Raw genomic sequence first — 22,221 nt, 5'->3', positions numbered from 1 at the left:
TCTTAATTAGGTACCATATGTCATCTTCCCTATTATTTTCCTATGGTAAAATTTCTCAAATGACTACCTTATTGTAGCTTCCTACCATTTGTAACTGCCCTTTTTAATATTACCATTCGTAGCTAAAAATCAGCTGATTTGTGTATGTTTTCGCATGTATTTGTTTCCAGCAAATACATGAGCATGCGGTAAAAAAAAGGAACAGGCTCCTTTAATTTAGGCTGTAACGGTGGTGGTATTAAATGAGAAATTAAGATATTTTTTACCTTCTTTTCTGCAAAATCTGCTGTAATATTGCCTTTCCTTACACGTTTCTCTTCTTCCATGCATTCTTCCACATTCAAACGTAAAAATTCAAATTTCAAATTAAATCTTCAACACCTCTGAAAATACATTGACAAAACAAACACGATCAATCATCAGGTATTTCGTGCAAAAACACCGTTTTTGATTTCACAAATTTCGTCTATTCAAGTTGTATTTATGTGATTTCAAAACAACACGATCAATCAACAGCCAATGTATTTGAAGTTTTCAATATTGATTTCGTTTTTTATTTACTCATGTATTTGATAGCATAACTAATGTATTTGACGTTTCCAATCAAACTCCATGTATTTTATATTAATATCATGTATTTGTGTGAGTAACAATTTGCATCACCCATGTATTTAGTGGTAATGTATTTGAAGTTTTCAATATTGATTTCGTTTTTTATTTACCCATGTATTTGATAGCATAACTAATGTATTTGAAGTTTCCAATCAAACCCATGTATTTTATATTAAATCTCATGTATTTGTGTGAGTAACAATTTGCATCACCCATGTATTTGATGGGATTAATTTGAACAAAATACATAAATATATAGAAAACTTACCATGTATTTACGTCACCCGTATTTGAAACTAGATGAACTGATGGAATTAATTTGAACAAAATACACAAATATATAGAAAAACTTACAAAAATACACCACCAACCACAACAATTGGTAGTTATATCATAGAGCATACACAAATACATATATTTTTCGTCTTCTCAAAACCCTAAAAAACTTTCTCTCTCCCCTTCTCTCGTGCGCCGCCATAACCACCACCATGGCCTGAAGCAAAAACAATCACTTCCACCAAGTTGATTTTGTGGAAGAATAATAACACAAATAGCGAAAATTTTACGAAACAAAGGAGATGGGATAGAACATGAGTACTTTAAGGCTTCTTTTTCCTTTTTTAAAAAAAAAAGAAAAGAATATGACGAATCTTCTTGATTGGTGAGAATGGAAGTGAAATTTTTGCAGAAGGGTGAAGAGAGGAAGAAGACGATCATAAAAGGTAAGAAGTTATGAAAAAGGAGAGAGAATGGTAATGTATATTAAGTGATTAATATTGTTACCATTAAAAGGGGATATGGAATTGGGGGTGCTAATTTTTAGGTGTATTTGTGAAATGGTAATTCAAAAATTACTGTGTAGCTATAATAGTTAAATTAGAAAAGTATTTAGTTATTATTAGTAATTAAAATAAAAGGTAGTTATTACCACTAATTATATATTAGAAGTAGCTATAACGCGTAAAAATTCCTTTTCCCCGTCCCCGGCCTCTTTGTATTATCAACAAACTGTTAAATGGTGTTTAGAGATTTTCTTGATTTCAATGCACTGATGCTCATCATTGTTACATATCACGTATCTTTGTCATTTAGAAAACGATAAATGCTGATTAATTTGTTTCTTGAACCTTATCTTTGTCCAAAAATATTTATAAGCTGAAATCGTTGAGAAGTAGAGTGTCATATATACCAAGTATCAAACCAAAATAAAAATGATCCTTGAACTTAAAGTATAAAAAAAACGAAAGAAAGAATAGCTTTTGTCCAACGAGTCATGGAACCCAATGATCAATCTTGGACGTAATGAATTACGTACGACAGCATATGTTTCTACAAAAACAAATTAAGTAATAAAGTCTTTCAGAAATAGGAAAATAATATTATTTTCATGATGGTCAACTCACAATGACATAAAATTATTAACAAATTGATGTTTTTTTTAAGAATTTTGTTGAAAAACAGACGCAGTACGTATTAATTTATGAACAAATTAATTAGTACTACTTGGCAATTGGATCACATGGGCGTTCTCTTCCATTGAAAAAGTGGTACGGAACAAGTGCGGTCGTTGCTTAGATAACAGACTGGAACACTACATAATACTCACAAAAATAAACCCATAACGTTCTTTAAGGAATGAAAATTTAATTAGTCTATTTCCCTATATGAATAGCAGAAATATGAAATAAAACTGACTAGATGAGTGCATTCAATCAGATGAGATTGGCACGACATAATTTCAAAAGTTATTTTTCTCTTATCTCTAGCTGTAGATAAATTGAATTGGATTCTCCACTACCATGCATGTTGTGATTAAACTACGTGATGATGTTTACATTTCTGTGGGTTGACGTTTTCAATTTTAAAATCACAACCAATTCGATAGCAGTTTCAGTTACTTGAGATCATTAATAAGTTTACTTAATGTCAGATTCAAACGTATTGAACAAGGATGCATTTAAGCTTTGTTTAACTTATCGGTAAGCGTTTATAGATGAGTAATCAGGGAATCATAATTCCTGAATAGTACTAACATGAAGAAGGCATAAAAATTGATTGAAAGGTGAAGTTTAGTTTTAAATCGTTTGGTTCAAAATCAAATTATTCTGGAATTATAAGGCAGAATAAATAATACAGTACTATCTCTGATATGGGATAAATAATCCCATAAATGTGGTATAAATTTATCTTTGATTTTAACTAATATCTTCAACCAAAAACACAAGATAGATTTAATTCGAAATTTTATAATACTAGGATAGTTCACTTAAAACCCTCCAATCAAACGACTTTATATCTAGGGCCAAGTCTAGCCCTTCGATAACAAGTTCATCCCAACTTAGTATTTTTGATGCCGGCGGAGCATAATACATGAGAAAACCCACTAAATCCAAATTAAAATCATAAATTGTAACATCGAAGGTCAATTAAACTCATCAAGTTTAAATCCTCGATCCACCTATAGATATTTATATCAAATATATCAACAATAGAAATATTCTACGTTGTCACTGCTCCATATATTGCATCATTTTTTGTTCAAATAAAAATAAGATTTCAGTTGGAGTACCAACTGGCTGCTGAAAAGCCTTAATAATGGAATTACTGTTATGATTGGGAGCAACTACCTTATTTTTAGTTAATGTGATGATGAATAGAATATGGGAAGCATTGACTCCCAAAATTAACGAGTAGATCCAAAAGGGCACTTAATAATTTATTGAACGTCTACTTATTTTATGGTTAAAAGAATACTCTTTAGGAAATTATTCGTTTGCATGTGATTTTAGACCCCTTGATCATACATATATAAAGTCAAAGCCCTTTGAGGGTCAACTCAACATTTTAATATATTTGCAAATACCCTAAAATTGCGAAAGCACATGGAGAATAATTATAATTGGACTACTTGAAGGTACAATGTGACCAATCCGTAGGGTACGTACTCGTTTTGACTTTTGACATACTCTTAATATAATTGTATTATTATAAATACCGGTATATAATACTGATAATATTCTCTTCATTTCATAAGCTATCCTACTGTAATTATAAGCTTTGATTATTCATCCAATTAAGCACTCAACCCCATGACTCCAATATGATACTTCTATGATATGCCAACCTTGTATGATTAATTGTTCATTTTTCCCCCAAGCGTTTAGTGCAATGTTTTCTTATATATATATATATATATATATATATATATATATATATAAGTTAATTTTAAAGTGAGAGTTCTCATATCAAGTTGTGATGGGTACATAGCTTAGAATGTGCATTTTTCATTATAAATTCATCTTTGATCAAGTCATCTTCTATTTTAAATAAAAAAATATGGAATCAATTTGACTAGCCTTTTTTATGAAGAAATCTTCTTATACGTATCATATAAGCTAGTCGGTCAGGCATTTGCTTATCGATTATCTATTAGAGATCATGTATAGATGTACCACGGGATGTTATACTGGCAAAGAATATATTTTGTTATTTCCTCTGTTTTACTAAGGCTTTTATTAAATGCTCTTTCCTCTATATTTTGTTCAGTATAGACGAGAAGTAAATTAATGACGACAAGAATTTAAAACTTGAGAAGTTGAATTCCAGCAGTATAATTTAGTTGCTATAGTTTAAGCGGGGGCAATCCAACTTATGGTACATGGGTTCACGTACTTGAACTAAGTATATTTTTTCCAAACCATGTATATGTATATAAGAATTAATTTCAATATATATATATATATCTACTAATTTGAATATAAACCCAGTTATTATTGTATATTAATTTGAAGTTATTGAAGAAATTTTCCTTATATTTCAAATCCTGAATCCGTTTCTGGGGGGGGGGGGGGAATGATACCCCATATGTACAAGGACAAGTAGGTGTGTTTAATTAAACTTAACTACTTGTAGATGCGTAATACTACTATATAGAAGCATGGGTACCCATGCTTCGTCGTCAGTCACCTTAAAAAACAAAAAAAAAAATTATAAGGTGAACCCCATACTAAAAACACCAAGCAATATAAAAAAACAAAAAAAAAGGGGAAAAAAGTAGACCCCACCATCTCCAAACTCATGTAAAAAAAAATGGACCCCATATTAAAAAATCAAGCAATATCAAAAAAAAAAAAAAAAAAAAGTGGACCCCATATTAAAATAAAAAAAGCAATGTCAAAAAAAAAAAAAAAAAAAAAACGTGCACCCCATATTAAAAAATCATACCCCCCATTAAGTCAATAATGGTGGATTCATTGTCACATGCATATCAATCTATTAGTGGGAGCAAATGAAATTATTGCACAGCAAAAAATATGGACCCCATATCATTGCTTTTCTTCAAAAGGTCTCCAAACCATACAATTTCCTTCTTTTCTTATATTAAATTTCAGAGATCTAATTTAGATATTTAACTGTTTGTATTTCTTTATTCCGCTATGTCATTTATTTTTTATGTTTACTAAAATAAATATACTTAAAATATTTATATTTTAAAATAAGATAGAATTTAATTACTTTTTCATTTTTATTCTTACTCTAATAAATGTGAAAAGAGATTAATGTCGTAAAAGAAAAAATAATATTAAATGGAGATCAAATAATGAATAAGGTAAATTAGTCAAATTATAATTCTAATTGACGTTTCCTTAAAAAACCGTGCAAAAGACAACATGACAAGTAAAATGAGCTAAACCAAGAATATTTACCAAAAATTAAAAAATAGTAGTTCTTCGTTTAAATAGAAAATTAAATTTCTACTTTGTTTCGTTTTAAACATGTAAAATTAATTTAATAATTTGAATTAGAATTATCCAAATCAAAAATTTGATAAAAATAATAATAATTATTGTTTAGGTCCAATCTACATACATTAACAATAGAATATTTTACACCCTTAAATTAATCGAATTAAAATTCAAAGTATCAACTGATGCTTAAATATTGCTATTATTTTATCTCAAAGAGAGGAAAATAGTTTCCTTTTAAACAAGTCTTCTCTTGTAAAAAGTATTAATAAATTTTTGCAAACTTTGTATTCGTAGCAAACACTAATATAATAAATTTTTGGATACGGAGCACAAATTACAATGTTATATTAATCGTGTTTAGAACATATATATATATATATATATATATATATATATATATATATGTGTGTGTGTGTGTGTGTGTGTGTGTGTGTGTGTGTGCGCGCGCGCGCGCGCGCAATAAACGCGTGCGAAACTGTATGTTTATTAGCAATATAAAATATGTATATTATCACTATCCAAACACAACTACATACACATAGATACACTATAATCCAAAGTGTTGCGCACGGGCATATGCCATCTATCTACTATATAGAAGCAGCATGGGTTTACCCATGCTTCGTCGTCAGTCACCCTTAAAAAAAAATAAGGTGGGCCCCATACTAAAAACATCAAGCAATATTAAAAAAACAAAAACAGGAAAAAAAAAAGTGGACCCCACCATCTCCAAATTCATGTTTAGAAAAAAAAAAAAAAAAAAAGTGGACACCACATTAAAAAAAAATCAAGCAATATCAAAAAAAAAAAGTGGACCCCATATTAAAAAAACAAGCAATGCCAAAAAAATAACGTGCACCCCATATTAAAAAATCAAACAATATTCATGTAATTCCCAAAGTATCCCCATTAAGTCAATAATGGTGGATTTATTGCCACATGCGTATCAACTCATTAGTCGGAGCAAATGAAATTATTGTACAGTAAAAAACATGAACCCCATATTATTGCTTTTCTTCAAAAGGTTAAGTAGCCAAACCATACAATTTCCTTTCTTTCTTATATTAGCCTGAGATCTAATCTAGATATTTAACTATTGTATTTGCTATTCCGCCATGTCATTTATTTGTTATGTTTACTAAATAAATATACTTAAAATATTTATATTTTAAAATAGGATAGAATTTAATTACTTTTTCATTTTTATTCTTACTCTAATAAATGTGAAAAGAGATTAATGTCGTAAAGAAAAAATAATATTAAATGGAGATCAAATAATAAATAAGAGAAATTAGTCAAATTATAACTCTAATTGACGTTTCCTTAAAACCCATGCAAAAGACAACATGACAAGGAAAATGAGTTAAACCAAGAATATTTACCAAAAATTAAAAAATAGTAGTTCTTCGTCTAAATAGAAAATCAAACTTATACTTTGTTTCGTTTTAATCATGTAAAATTAATTTAATAATTTGAATTAGAATTATCCAAATCAAAATTTGATAAAAAATAATAATTATTGTTTAGATACAATCTACATACATTAACAATAGAATATTTTACGCCTTTAAATTAATCGAATTAGAATTCAAAGTATCAACTGATGCTTAAATATTGCTATTGTTTTATCTCAAAGAGAGGAAAATAGTTTCCTTTTAAACAAGTCTTCTCTTTTAAAAAGTATTAATAAATTTTTACCAACTTTGTATTCGTAGCAAACACTAATATAATAAAGTTTTGGATACGGAGCACAAACTACAATGTTGTATTAATCGTGTTTTGAACATAATATATATATATATATATATATATATATATATATATACTTATATATATTTATTAGCAATATAATATATATATATATATATATATATATATATATATATATATATATATATATATATATATATATATTATCACTACCCAAACATAACTACTTACACATAATTTAGGTCCAATCTACATACATTAACAATAGAATATTTTACACCTTTAAATTAATCGAATTAAAATTCAAAGTATCAACTGATGCTTAAATATTGCTATTGTTTTATCTCAAAGAGAGGAAAATAGTTTTCTTTTAAACAAGCTTTCTCTTTAAAAAGTGTTAATAAATTTTTGCCAATTTTGTATTCGTAGCAAACACTAATATAATAAAGTTTTGAATACGGAACACAAACTACAATGTTATATTAATCGTGTTTTGAACATAGTATATATATGCATAAAAATAGTGCAAACTTCTGTATGTTTATTAGCAATATAAAATATATATATATATATTATCATTACCCAAACACAACTACATACACATGAATACACTATAATCCAAAGTGTTGGGCCCGTGCGCAGCACGGGCATACACCGTCTAGTGTTAGTTTAGATAATCAAAAATACTTTGCTTTTCTTTCTAAAAGAGTATGCCAATATGACATTCATGACATTATACTATGATAAGTAGGGGTGTACATGAACCGAGTTGGTTCGGGTTTTTTAAAGACCAAACCAAATCAATTGCATCGCGTTTTTAAATCTATAAACCAAACTAAAACAACAAAAGTCGGGTTTTTCAACCTCGGGTTTTCTCTGTTTCTCCGGGATGCTCGGGTTTTTTCCGGTAAAGTCTTCATACAAAACATATAACTTGTACTTCAAATATTTCTTTAGTCCTAGTAAGATATGACTATGTAATTAAGATATCTATTAAGAAAATAACACAAAATGTGAGATGAGAGATGATACTAAAATATTCAACGAAAAAAAATTAATGAAATTGCATAAAATAAAATGATCATAATCTAAAAACACTAAGTCATGCTACATTAAATACGACTAATTTATAAGGCATGTAGAAAATGATCATAATCTAAAAGTACTAAGTCATGCTAAAATAAGTACGGCTAATAAGTATTAATTACATGACTAGATATTAAAGAAAAAAATAAAATTAAGTTATGTATTTTCACTTTCTAAACTAATATAAAACTAAAAAATAGATATCAACGTTATTGTCATTCCAGTGTTAGTTATGAATTACTTTTGTTAGCATTAGTATTGATTTGATTTTTGTTGAGTTTTATTTGAGTTACTAATATCATTGGACTATAAAACTTATTGGACCATTTAAAATTCTAATTCCAAGCTTGAAATAATATGTTAAAAGACAAAAAACTATGAAAAAATTATAGAAACATTTATAAATTACATTATAAATAATTATTTTTATGTATAAAATATATTTGAAATTTTATAAATGTAATGTCGGGTTGGTTTGATTCGGTTTGATTTTTTTTAGTTAAAACCAAACCAAACCAATAGTATTCGGGTTTTTCTTTTTAAAACCAAACCAAGTCAAATCAAACCAATAATCAGATTTTTTTTCTCGATTTGGTTCGGTTTATCGGTTTTGCTTTGTACACCCTTAATGATAAGTTAAGGTAATTTAGAGCGTATGACAAGCTTTTTCAACTTGTACTTCTTTTTCGCTTCTAATTGAAGAAAATAACAAACGAGTGTTCTGCGTGTGGAAAGCAACAATAACTTCAAGTGACACTACTCAAGAGAGGATAATAAATTGGTCAGCAAAGGGTTGTTTCAAATTCACATGCCTAAACATGTACACACATAAGGGGTTGGTTCCTGCGCTAGCTTGGTGGGCCTTTTTCTTTTGGGGCCGGAAGGGAGGAAACAAAAGCGAATTCAGAATTTAAACTCTTAGTTCAACCTTTAATGTGTTTAACATTACATTACTACATTTTTAATCTGAATTTTGGGTTCATATTTATTATTTATTGTAATTTTAGTAAATTTTATACATAAATTTATATTCAGCTACGAAAATACTCGGTTAAGATGAATATGATACCGCAACATTACATCCGCCTCCAGGAACAGGGCGGACCTATAGTGTTTTGTTTGGGTTCAATTGTATTTACCATTTTTGTCCTTAATGATATAGAGTTATGAGGAGGAGTCATGCTTGATATATTGGCCTTAATGATAGCTAGGTGAAGGTGTTCGTTAAGTGAGCTTGGTGGGAAAGTCACATGTATTTCTATGGGATCATGACTCATCATCTTCTGGAATTGAGGGATTGTAGACAAATTAAATTGATGTGCACGTAAAATATGGTATTATCACTACGCCTTTTTCATGATTTGGCAGATATACTAGATCCGGTTGGTCACGGTACATGGCACTTTTTTGGGTTATCCCGATTTTAATTTTATTTACAAAAATACTTCGTGTATTCTATATCTCTATTTGCTTGCACACATGACATCATGGTGGAAGTTCAACTTGTACGCTCGATATAGAAATTGATTAAATCTCAAGTTGCTAATCAAACTTAATTCTTCTTGTGTAATTAACATTTGAAGATTTAAATCGATGATGTATAAAAAATAAAAACATCTAGTATAAGGTATAGCTGATAACATGTGTATTTTTTAGAAAAATGAAACAAATGTTTGTTGCCTCTGAGGTATACATATTGTTAATGATCTGGTGATGGACTTACCTAGTATTTACCATTTCAAATATGAGGCCAGAAAAAAAACCAAGTAGTATCATGTTTGATTAAATTTTTAGACGTGACAGTACAGCATTTTGCCATGATTAACTTTTGCCCGCTTCATAATTATGTGCTTTCTTATGACAAAAGTATCAAAGGTCAAAGGGTGAACAACAAATAACGTAAGAAATTGCATCATACAACGTCAACCAAAATAACATATTATAGTGATAATAATTTAATAAGAAAGTAAACAAAAAGAGAAAAGACTGCAATAAGTGTAAGCACATGGGAGGTTGGGTTTTCAGTTTTATAGAAGAAGAAAAGGGAAGAAGCAGTGGGCTAAGGATGATGAATAATTCTAAATGAGTTATTCAGTTCACATGTGAGTTTGGATTTGGGTGGCTATTTGCCATTAGGATTAATCGGTGAAAATAGTATTATCTAGTCATCTTTATATGGTCTTTGAAAAATATTCGCTTCACAAATTAGATTTTGAGATTGAATTAGCTAGAATCGATCAAGATCCATTTTTAACATTCATTTTGTTCTTATAAAAGCTTGTAACTTGTGCAATCAGGCCAACCTAATGGCTCATTGAAGGCCTAATTTAAATTGATCCTAAATTTAATTACTCTCTAAATTAGGTACAACATACAACTAGTTCGGTATATTGTTTGAGCTTTTTAAGAGCAAAACCTCTACAAGTATTATCCTCAAAGTTGCAACATCATTCCCTCAAATAAAATTGTATCCAAAGAAAATTGTACTTTTAAGGGTTCGTTTGGTTCGCGGACTAAGTTATTCCGGGATTATAATCCCGGACTAATTTATCCCACTTGAGAGGTAGGATAAAATAATGTACCTAGTTTGATCGGATAAGGTGAGATATCCAGGAATAAGTTTGGTATAATTTGTCTTTCGATTGAAAGTATAAATTTATTTATTTTTAGATAAATTTATATCTTCAATCAAACAAAGTATAAATTTATACGCAAACTTAATCATGGAATACCTCACCTTACCTCATGAACCAAACAAGAATTGAAGCACACAAACAATTTTGAATTTACACTTTTCTATAACTTTGGGTTTTGACAGAAAGACCTTCTTTTCTCTTCTTATTATATCCCTTTTATACTTAGCTTAAAAGAATATGGAGCATCTTTTTTTTTTTAATTATTTATGAAAATACAGGAACTTAACGAGTCCATTCCATGATGTTAATTGAGATCTATAGTCGGTTAGTTGCTATATTCGGAGCTCAGTTCAGTGTGTCTTTAATGATTTCGACTTTTCATCTTCCTTTTTGTTTCTTTCCCTTTTCTAGAGGTTTTCTTGTTTTATTGCCCCCTTTTACCAAAAATGTCGAGAAAAGAGAAACTATGCCAAAAGATTTAACTTTCAAGCTAAAATTGTAAGAGTGAGGACGTAGGTGATCCTAATTTTTAAAGGAGATCAAAATTAGAGCATTTACATAGTTCAGAGAATCATTTGCCTTTCATTTTTGATCGGACACAAAATTTAAGAACGTAAAAAAAGATTTTTGAATCTTGAGATTTTAAATTGAAAGTGTGTACATAACATAACAAAAATACGCCCCTCTTGAATCTTGTGATTTAAAATATGGCATGTGATTTTTTATAAGCAAATGTCATTAAGGGTAAAGAAAATAAAAATGTTACTATTCAAGACTAGCTAAACGTAGAAAATGGAAAAAGTAATTCGAGAAAGCAACTCGTGTCTTTCTATCCGTTTGCGGAAACAAGTATTATTATAATAAAGTAGAAATATGAATATATCATGATCATTTGCAAGATCACATGGTTTCAGTTGTATGCATGACTCAATATGCCACTACATTTATCTAAAACCTGGTAGCCTAAAATTGAGGATCTTGTTTATGTTTGCGCAAGCTTTGAATTTGTACGTACGTACGTATTGAGCAAATCTCTTGAAGTACCCACATGTGCTCTGTGTAAAATCAAATTTCTAATGTATTCCTAGTTATTATTAATTAAGAATAGAGAAACCGTTCAATTAGATTTAAAGTTCAGGTTGTGTTTGAAATTATAATCAAACTTAAATTAGGAATTATCGCGTACATATTCATATGAACTATAAACAATAAGTTAGTTTAAATCCATTTAAGTAATTTGAAAAATTTATATACATCTAGGAAAACTAAAGATGCACTATATTATTCTCTCATTGTTTGCAAGTTGCCAATTTGTAACCTATTATTAGTAAGTAGCTAGTAGTATTAGTTACTCCTATCACACTACTAGCAACTTGTTTCACTAGCACTTAAGGTAGTTTTACTAATACGAAATCAAGAATCTCAAAGCTCCTTTTAGGCTTTGCCATAAGTTTAAGCATGAATCATTATTTGCCTACATTACTCCATTACCATGTTTCCATGTGCCTTAGCTTGAGCTTGCTAGCTATTTTCATGACCACGTGCACCTCACATGTATCCTTGTACGTCATACGGTAATTTTTGTTCAATCTTTTCCCCCTTCATAGTTCATACTTAAGCTCATGATAAATGTATTACGGGTCGAATTCGCACAGATGCTCCTATTTCGGGTGGTCTTGAATTTTTGGCTCACAAATATGTGGTTTTTAATTTTTGTCCTTCAGCACTCTTCACGGCATAAGTTTGTATTTTTATGTCATAATATTCCACAAGTGATTCTGGACACGACTCAAAACTCAAAATAAAAATGGCTAAAACGCATCAAATTTCTCAAAACCAGGCACGTTATTCAACTCAAAAAAAGATAAAGAACATGTACCCAAAACAAGCCACTAAAGCAGGGGCTTTAGGCCCCCAAATTTTAGGGCCCGCTTTTTCATCTTGTGTTCGGTACTCGTATTGAATTTTTCGATTAATTCAATTTCGAAACACGCAAGGCCGACAATTAAAGAGGGAAGCGTTATCTAACAAAATTAATTTTGTTCTGAGACCCAAACCCAAGACTTATAACCAGAGGATGAGGCCTAAATTTTACCTATAATAAATTTATAGGTTAGTTTCAAATGGAGCAGAAAAAATTAGGCCTCTCGTTAAAGTTGACTTTAGGCCACCGATCTTATTAAGCTGCGCCTGCGTATAACTGCAATTTTGAACACGATAACAATTTCTGAAAATACTACACAACTTATACCGCATAACTTAATTCCTACAGAACTTGAGCGAAGCAAAAGTTAAGTTTTCTGAAGATAAGTGTTAAACAACTTATGCTTAACGAAACAAGTCAATATATTTTAATTAAATAATCAACAGGGGTAAATATTAAAAAACACACGAGCGGTAAAAATTAAAGACCAACAAAAAACGAGTTTGAAGTCCCATCCGTACAAAAACTTCATATACCTCTGACATTTTAAAAGTCAGTATTATAAAAATTAAACTAACGAAAACAGAGCATTTAATTACATACCCTGCCATTGTAACTCGTCAATAAATAGCCAATCCACTTTGCTTTCCCTCTCAATTCACTCTGAGCTAACACCCCAAATCCCATTTTTCCCTCTCTCTCTGAGTTTTTTCCTGTTTCACACTGAACACTTGCACAGTGAGAAAATGGCAATGAATTGGACAGTCTTCTCCATTGCTAGTCTTCTCTTCTGTTTTCTGACAGCCGTTAACGGAAGGATCTCCGGAAATTACGCTGGTGGCCCCTGGCAAAGTGCCCACGCCACCTTCTATGGTGGCTCTGATGCTTCTGGCACCATGGGTATCTCTCTTCTCCCCCATTTTACGCTAAATTTCATCGTGTTTTCACTTCAGTATTTTCTTCGTCCCAATTTACGTGGCACTCTTTTCTGGTTAATTAATTCAAAAAAAAAAAATTGTCATCTTCCTGTATTTTGTGATAATTTAACTTGAAAATGACTATTTTACTTTTAATGAGTGATTTCTCTCTGCACAAATATATATAGAGCCTATTTGGATTGGCTTATAAGTTGCCGAAAACAACTTAACTTTAAAAGCTTGTTTTCTAATTTTTTTTGAGTGATTGGTGGCCAAAATTATAAGCCATTTTGTGTTTAAATAAGTCCAAAAAAAAAATAATTTGTTCATTTTCAGCCGACTTATCTAAAAAATTTTATAAAAAAAAAATAAAAATTGGGCTACCCAAACAGACTCATAGTAGCTTATTTTAGACGACTGATTGCAAAAGTATTCATTTATTTCTTAAGTTTCATGCTCGGTCAAATAAAAATACCACCAGTAGGAAGTAGTATTACACATATTTTAATATACTCGTGTGAGTCTTAACTTTTTAGTAGGCTTTTGGCCATAGATTTTAAATATTTTTCACTTTAATTGAAATAAAATGGAAATTTGTTCTGGAAAAAGTGAATCATTCTCATAACCAAACGGCTCCTTGGTGTATTCTGTACCTTACTCTGTTTTCGACTATTCACGTGAATCCCACAATAACATTCATCTCTAAATTTAAGTGGCCGTTTGGTCATGAATATTTTTGCAAATCATGTATGTTCGTAAAAATTCGGAAAATTTCGAAGTTGAATTCCGGAATTCGGAAGAATTTATTTTTACTTCAAATCACTCACAAAATTCAAAACAATTCCAATTTATATTCATGGCTAATCATAACTCCAATATCCAAATACTTCATTTTTCACTTTAAAAACAAAAAACTACACTTTTTTTATTTATTTTTCAAATTTCGCAATTTTCATGGCAGAACGAACCCTAATAGAGCCCTCTGGTTTCTCCTCAAAATCACAATATTAATAATAGCTGACTTTCCAAGCCCTGTTAAACCCATTGTTATCACTTCTATTAGAATTTTAATTACTAATGGTTTTATAATGGCTATCTTTTAAATTTGTAGGTGGAGCTTGTGGCTATGGAAATTTGTACAGTCAGGGCTATGGAGTAAACAACGCAGCACTAAGTACAGCTCTTTTCAACAATGGCCTGACTTGTGGTGCTTGCTTTGAGATAAAATGTACTAACTCTAAGGAATATTGCACCCCTGGAAACCCTTCCATTTTTGTAACTGGTACTAATTTCTGCCCACCAAATTACGCTTTGCCTAACGACAATGGAGGATGGTGCAATCCACCTAGGTCCCATTTCGACCTTGCCATGCCTATGTTCCTTAAAATTGCTGTCTACCGTTCTGGTATTGTTCCTGTTAATTACAGAAGGTATAATTTCCCTTTTTGATCATGCACTTTCGTTCATTCTTTTGGGGATTTTATTTGCTAAATCAACTATTCCGTCTGTCTCAATTTATGTGAAGAGATTTGCGTACAGGATCAAAATATACTACTATAGATTTAGGCATAGCTTCTTCAAATTTTTTATACAATAATAAAATACATATTTAAATATTACACAGAAAGTGCTACAAGTCAACATAGTTAATATTATTATTGAAAATACTTTAAAATGTATGAGAAAATTAAAGTCGAAAGAAAAAACAGTTTTGACTCGAAAAGTAACACCTTCCCATAAAATGGGACAGGTGTAAATAGTTTCGCTTATTATTAGTAATTAATCTTGTAAAAGTTCTTTTATAAAAGTTAAGCTTGCTTACTTACACCAAAACGGTCTGGACTTCTTGTTTGTTACGTGTTAGACAAGGTTTAGCAAGTAATTATGCTTTGGGTTTACTTAAACTAAACTTTCCAGTTTCCTGAAGGTTAATTTTGATATTTTCTATAAGGTTACGGAGCTGATTTGAGTTTCGTTATATACTGGAATATTACTTTATATGTCTCAATTTATGTGATGTGCTTTTTAATTCAGATGATTTATAATCAAACAAATATCTATGATATGTAGAGGTTTTTTTCTTAGCAGCCACATACATGTCTTGGAGTTTTTTTCTAACAGAAATGTCCTATTTTCCCGGATTTCTGCAATACCGTTATGCCGTAGAAACTGTCGAGTTTTTTTTTTTTCTTTCTGTGGTCCTAGTTTTCCAGCAATGTTAGCAAATGGCTATTTTAGTCCTAGTGAACATAGTCTTGCTATACCAAAATCCCACAAGTCCTAATTATAGTATAGCTTATTAAAATCTACAAATGGTCCCCTATCCCAAGCTATATTTTGCAGGTACACTGGATCAATTGAAAACGCGTTTTTCGTATTTTTGGTGCATATGTCCTTAATGCTAGTTAATGAGATGTAATTTTCCCATACTAAATCTGTTTTTTTTTTTTTTTTTTTTTTTAAACTCTTTTACAGGGTACCATGCAAAAAACAAGGAGGAATCAGATTCACACTCAATGGTTTCAATTACTTCAACTTGGTATTAGTGACCAATGTTGCTGGTGCAGGTGATGTTCAGAAGGTTTATGTTAAAGGTACAAAGACTAACTGGATCGCATTGAATCGCAATTGGGGTCAAAATTGGCAAACAAATGCAATGCTTGTTGGACAAGCCCTTTCATTTAGAGTCACTACCAGTGACCGTCGCAGCTCTGCTTCTTACGACATTGCACCAGCTAACTGGAAATTTGGTCAGACGTTCGAGGGAAAGAATTTCCGCGTTTAAGTTAACCAAAAAAGAAAAAGTGTTACACTGACCGAAAAAAGAAAAAAGAAAAATTTATACGATTTCCTGCCTTCAATTGTTCTCTCTTTTAACTGGGAAAATTTGAAGTATCGCGGGGATTAGTTTCTTTTTCTTTTTATTACTTTTTGGTTTTAATGTGTTTTTGCTTTTTTACCTTTATGTGATGTAAGTGTGTGTTGTTGAAAGGTGAAGTGAAAAGTTATAGAGGCTGAAGTGGCTACAAAATGACCAAATTTAGGGGAAACTTGTAGCCCGCAGCTTTATTTGCATTTTGTTTACTGATGTAATGGCAAATTACTTGCCTAAGTTTATGAATATAAACATTTTTATACTGCAATACTTGTATTTTATTACATGTGGTTATGTTCCAAACTTCCAATTCATTTCCGCATCTTCCGAATTGTGTCTCTATTGAGCATGTGAATGGAATTTGAGTCCAAGACAAAAATGCAACTAGAGGTTATAAGTTAAGTGTGAAAGAATTTTATTTTAACATGCCATCGAAGATTAACAATAGAAATTCTAAATTTAGCTACTATATAAGTTGACTTTTAAAGTTTGTGCCTCTGTCTTTTATCTTCTGCCACCTGAGACATACTATCAAAACGAATGATGGTCAATTACAGAAGTTTAATAATTAGGAGCTATTTTATACCCTAGGTCTTATTCCTTTCCTATGGCTAAACGAGTATTACTACAAATACTAAAATGGTACTTATGCCTAAATGGACCCAAAATGATTCTAAATTTTAATAAGCATAGACCTTTGAGGTTACTTTTTGGTCTCTAAATTCTATTTTCTGCAAAGTGAAATTTCAAAATAAAGGCTGTTTTGTTCAATGTACAAGAGCAAATTGGAAAATCTAATAGGGGATATGATACTTTTATGCTGTGTGGATAGTGAATTGTAGCTAGTAGCTCCCGTAATACACCTTTGGGTGCATTTTTCTTCTCGCAACTTGATGCTTCGTGGGTTCCTTTTCTCCAACTTTTATTTTTGCAAGGGATGGCAACGGAGCGGGGCGATTGTTGGGCAGGGTAATGTATACTTTTGGTGTAACAGATAAAAGCTTTTGGAGGACCAGTTTTCATCTGTCTGTCCTTCCCTCGCCCGGCCTTGTTGCCATTCCTATTTTTTCCAGCTTGATAAATCAAGAAAGTTTGATACGAAAGCAAGAGCAGAAATTGAGGATACGGAGTACTAAATAATGAGCGACATGATTTAATAGGTTGTGGCGGGATGAACATAATCTAGTCACCTTTAATTGGAACTCAGAGGTTTCGATTTTTAGCTTTGGGATTGAAAAGTATCCGGTAGGAAGCGATTTCCCTTTTAATGGGTCTTACATGACACAAATCCAAATTAGTTGAGGGCACAAAACGGATATTGGGCACGGGAGGTAAACCAAGAAAAAATGAGGGACAATATTTGAAGTCTGAAAAGCTGATTCTTCCCCTATTGCATAAAGCATCTAAGCTCTTTCCCTTTTTGTCTTGGTCGTCAAAATTGGCAAACAAAAGAAAAAATCTTGATATTCTGCAATACTTGAAAGATTTAAAAGTTAGGGATAGGTCAAAGAGATTTCTTTTATTTTTCAACCCGTTGCTCGATACTTACTTTTATATCCATTGTCTGAATAGGCGCGAATTAAAAGGAGAAGCGCTCCTCTACCTAAAATTAATTCCTTTTTTTTTAGTACTACTCTAATTCGAGACCGCTGGTTAAGACTGATAGGTACAATTCCGGACCCTCGGTGGCAACACAAATATATACTACATATATTCTCTCACCACCACCCCCCCCCCCCCCGACCCTCGATCTTTCATGTGTTCTCAAAATAGATAATAAATGGACCATTTCCCTTTGCTACTTTTTACGGTAATGAAAATTCTCCCATCTTTTATTTTCCTACTTGTTAGTCAACCAGGTACATATTCTTTGGTTAAAGTTCCACATTAGAGATGGATTAATGGTTTATAGGCTCGTTGAGTAGTCATTAGTTAATTATCCTATTCGTATTTTAGCTGAATTTAATCCCTAAACCATTTGTGATCTAGTTTGACTTCTCTTTAATAATTATTCCCAATTTTCATCTAGTTGACTTTTATAATTCGGGATTAATTTGCAATTTTTTTTCCCCTAGTCATAGGATTATTAGAGTAAAAGCAAATCCCATAAAGTTATGCAACACTTGTGCCGCCACCCAAGATGAAAAGGAGAAAGGAACATATTTGCCTTTCTCCCTACCAATACTTCTTGTGGAAACGGTAACAAGTCTCAAAGTGGGGCAAATGTATAGTATTGGAGGATGCACTTTTCATCTATTTGTCGTGTAAGAATATCTTATGGGATTTGTTTTGGGACGTTATATTCATAGCTTTAATATTTTATCAATATGGGTTGTGGGATGGTTGCGGTCCCTCTACCCTTAACCAAAAGTCTCGAGTTCGAGTCCTAGAAATAGAAGAAATTCAGTTAGCGACGCTCCAAAAATGGGCCTTGCAAAGTGTGATATGATGTTTGAAGCCTCCATATAGAGACATAGTGACACCTAAAAAAAAAAAAAAAAAAAAAAAAACTTAATATTTTAGATTGAATGTCCAATATATATTTTTTTTTTTAAATATACTAATTATTAAATTTTAATGTGTTTGTTTTGACACCTTTTCCTCTCTCTCAATTGAGTCGATCAAGTTATTTTGGTTCCATCGTCTTTCTCAACTCAATCCATCGAGTGCATAAACATACCTTTAACTTGTTGAGCTTTGTCTCTTCATGCATATAGAGAGCTCCAAACCCATTTATCAACATGGTGTGCTCTCTATCTCTGCATAAGGTCTACTCTAAAAAAAAAATCCATGAAAAAAAAAAAAAAAACTTTAATCCACGTTTAAACACATATCAGATTTCAGCTACATGAAAGCATTAGAGAATTATTTATCTGACATTAATTGTGTAAGAGTACCAAACAAAGTTATAATATCCAAGGTCAATTGCCTTGTTATTTTAAGGTTATGGATTAAGTACTTAAATTATTTCACATGTAGTGTTAGGTGTGCTTTGAATAAAGGGAAAACACCATAAAATATTCCTAAAATGTAAAATATTTACCCACTCATGCCCCTTCCTAAAATAATTTCGCTTCTTACCTAACTAATCGAAAATATTTACCCGAGTACCCCTCGCCCAAAACTCTTCCTCCATAATACCATCACTGTATATTTATATATCATGATGGTATCATGGAGGATCGAAGAGAAGGTCTCAATACATTTGTCACGTAGTATCCCGAGGACGATGATGCTTTATATTCTCATGATGATATTTAAAAAATATACCACGATGGTATCACGGAGGATACATCGATGATCACACACATATGACACACACACACACACACACACACACCTCCATGATATATATATATAAAATGATCAGATCATGAGTCTTTTCTGAGAAAAGTGTTTTTTTTTAATAAATGAACATGATACCATCTCAATATATGTACATATCAGTCTCACAATTTTTGGAACATTTCAGGTAAATAGTTTCGGGACATGAAAATAAGAGGGGTATAAACGGATAATTATTTTATTTTAGAACAACGGCTCTTTCCCCTAAGAACTAAATCTTGTATTTTAACTTGCATTTTAATCCACACTCATTAAATCTAGTATTTTAACTTGCATTTTAATCCACACTCGTTGATGAAGTAAATATAAGGAAAACCACTATAATAAGTGAAAGAAATTAATTCAGCAGTCATATAATGGATAAAACTCATAAATAACCACTTTACAATTTCATAACAAGTGATTATTTTTTTAAAATAAGGTCAAAGAGAGCCAGCAAAAGCAGTATCTACTCATCGTATAATCGGAGGCCTGGCCCATAAATTTAAAACAAATTTTCGGCCCAAAACATTAGGCACTCTCTCTGTGGAAAGAAAGGTAATTGGACGCCGTCTGTGGGAATCGAACCCACGACCACGTGGTTAAAAGCCACGCGCTCTACCAGCTGAGCTAAGACGGCTATTAATAAGGTTTCGTTGTTTTTTTTTTTATAATATTTGAAGAATGAGTTGGCCTAATGCATCATTTCAAAACTACTAGTAGCATTTGCAAGTCATCATCCATTTCATGTTTTCGTTGTGTACCCTCCCTGTCAATTTATGTGATTCATCTTGATTAGACGCGAGATTTTAAAGGAAAAAATAATTTCAAAAAAATTTTGAGTTATAAATATTTATGTAGCTATAAATCATCACTTTAACAATGAAATAGAAAGTTTAAAGTAAAATTATTTCTAAAAATAAAAATGTATATCTTTTTTGAAACAGACTTAAAAAGAAAATATCTCATATAAATTGAAAGAGATGGAGTGTGTGTCGACAAACAAATAATGAAAACCAATTCAACACATGAGGATCTTACTGTGGCGGAGGTAGAGTGGAAAGATACAAATTCAATAGAACCCCGTTGCTTTGGTTCATACTATGTATTTATCTTAAAGTTTTATTTAATATGTATGAATTATCAATTTAGAATCCAATAACTCAAAAGAGCTGGAATTCAAAATTCATAAACTTCAAATCATAAATCATGCTATGGTATCTTATACAAGCCCCTCTATAATAACACTGTTTGTCTGAATATTTTTTGATTGCTATACCGAAATATTGGTATAGAGAACACATAACATAACACAACAAGAAAACTGATTCCAAAAAAGATTTGGCCATTATAGTGAAATATTATCTAACTATATGGGTATGCGTCCTAGATTGGAGATTTACTTTGGCATTTATTTATGAATCAAAACTAAAATGATACTATTCGAGATGCACACAAATGGATAACTCGAAAATACAGAGATTTAAACGTTTCCTAGAAGTATCAATTTCTCCAATGGGAAGGATTCGAGGTGAGAGCAAACGAGATATTACTCCCTACATTTCATTTTGGCATAATACATAAACAGATCCTCAAACTTGGCCTTAGTTGGCAAGTATGCCCACTAACTTTGGGTGTGCACAAGTAGACACCTCAACTTGTATAAAGTTGAATACGTAAACACAAATGCTGACATGGCACTAACGTGAAACATAATTTTGGAGGTGTCTACATGATCATTTTGTAAGTTGGAGTGTTCAACTGAAAAAATAGACACAAGTTGAGGTGCCTACTTGTTCACACCCAAAATTGGAGGGCATACTTACCTGCTGAGGCCAAGTTTGAGGGCATGTTTATGTATTATGCTTTTCATTTTATGTGATAATGTTGATTTAATTGGTAAAATATTAAAATTTAAAGGGGAAATTAAAAGCCTTCTCAATTCTCACATAGACCAAAAGTACTTTAGAACCTATAGTAAGGATAAAATAAGAAATTAAAAGTGAGTTGGCAAGCCTTCTCCAAGGTCATGAATAACAGACTTGCCAAGATCATTCCTAAAATCATTTCTCCTAACTGAAGTGGTTTTGTCAAAGGCAGGGCTAATGGTGAAAATGTTTATTAGCTCAGGAAATAATTCATGCGATGAAGACGAACAACAAGGGAGGCAATGTTGTGTTCAAAATATACATGAATAAGGCCTATGACATAATGTCTTGGAAATTTATTTGCATTGTTATGAGGAAGATGAGGTTAAGAGAAGATTGGATTCATAATATATGGAACTCGTTGTCTAACATATGGTACACTGCGGTGATAAATGGGTCCGGAACAAAAATGTCTTCAAAAAAAATTGTTTGAACCAAAATACCCCAACAAAAAACAATGT

General features: G+C 31.3%; 1 protein-coding gene and 1 non-coding gene across 2 annotated transcripts; one reads left to right on the top strand and one right to left on the bottom strand.

Moving 5' to 3' along the window:
- The first annotated feature begins 13,365 nt into the window (after nucleotides 1–13,365).
- LOC132049732 (expansin-A3-like) lies at nucleotides 13,366–16,776 on the top strand. Its single transcript, XM_059440650.1, has 3 exons — nucleotides 13,366–13,616; nucleotides 14,745–15,063; nucleotides 16,109–16,776. The coding sequence occupies exons 1-3, from the start codon at nucleotides 13,463–13,465 to the stop codon at nucleotides 16,416–16,418; spliced, it is 783 nt and encodes a 260-aa protein (XP_059296633.1). The 5' UTR covers nucleotides 13,366–13,462; the 3' UTR covers nucleotides 16,419–16,776.
- A 3,623-nt stretch (nucleotides 16,777–20,399) lies between these two features.
- On the bottom strand, nucleotides 20,400–20,472 carry TRNAK-UUU (transfer RNA lysine (anticodon UUU)). The gene has a single exon. It is a non-coding gene; the product is annotated as a tRNA-Lys (tRNA).
- Between the last annotated feature and the right edge of the window lie 1,749 nt (nucleotides 20,473–22,221).

Source organism: Lycium ferocissimum, chromosome 3, assembly GCF_029784015.1.
Source record: "Lycium ferocissimum isolate CSIRO_LF1 chromosome 3, AGI_CSIRO_Lferr_CH_V1, whole genome shotgun sequence".
Lineage (NCBI taxonomy): Eukaryota > Viridiplantae > Streptophyta > Magnoliopsida > Solanales > Solanaceae > Lycium > Lycium ferocissimum.
Note: the sequence above shows the minus strand (reverse complement) of the source record. Positions and strands in the feature narration are given on the sequence as shown.

Excerpts from the sequence above, each read along its gene's own strand:
- LOC132049732 (XM_059440650.1), top strand. The coding sequence starts at position 13,463 with ATGGCAATGAATTGGACAGTCTTCTCCATTGCTAGTCTTCTCTTCTGT. Across the intron at positions 13,617-14,744 it reads TGATGCTTCTGGCACCATGG|GTGGAGCTTGTGGCTATGGA; the intron begins GTATCTCTCTTC and ends TTAAATTTGTAG. Across the intron at positions 15,064-16,108 it reads GTTCCTGTTAATTACAGAAG|GGTACCATGCAAAAAACAAG; the intron begins GTATAATTTCCC and ends ACTCTTTTACAG.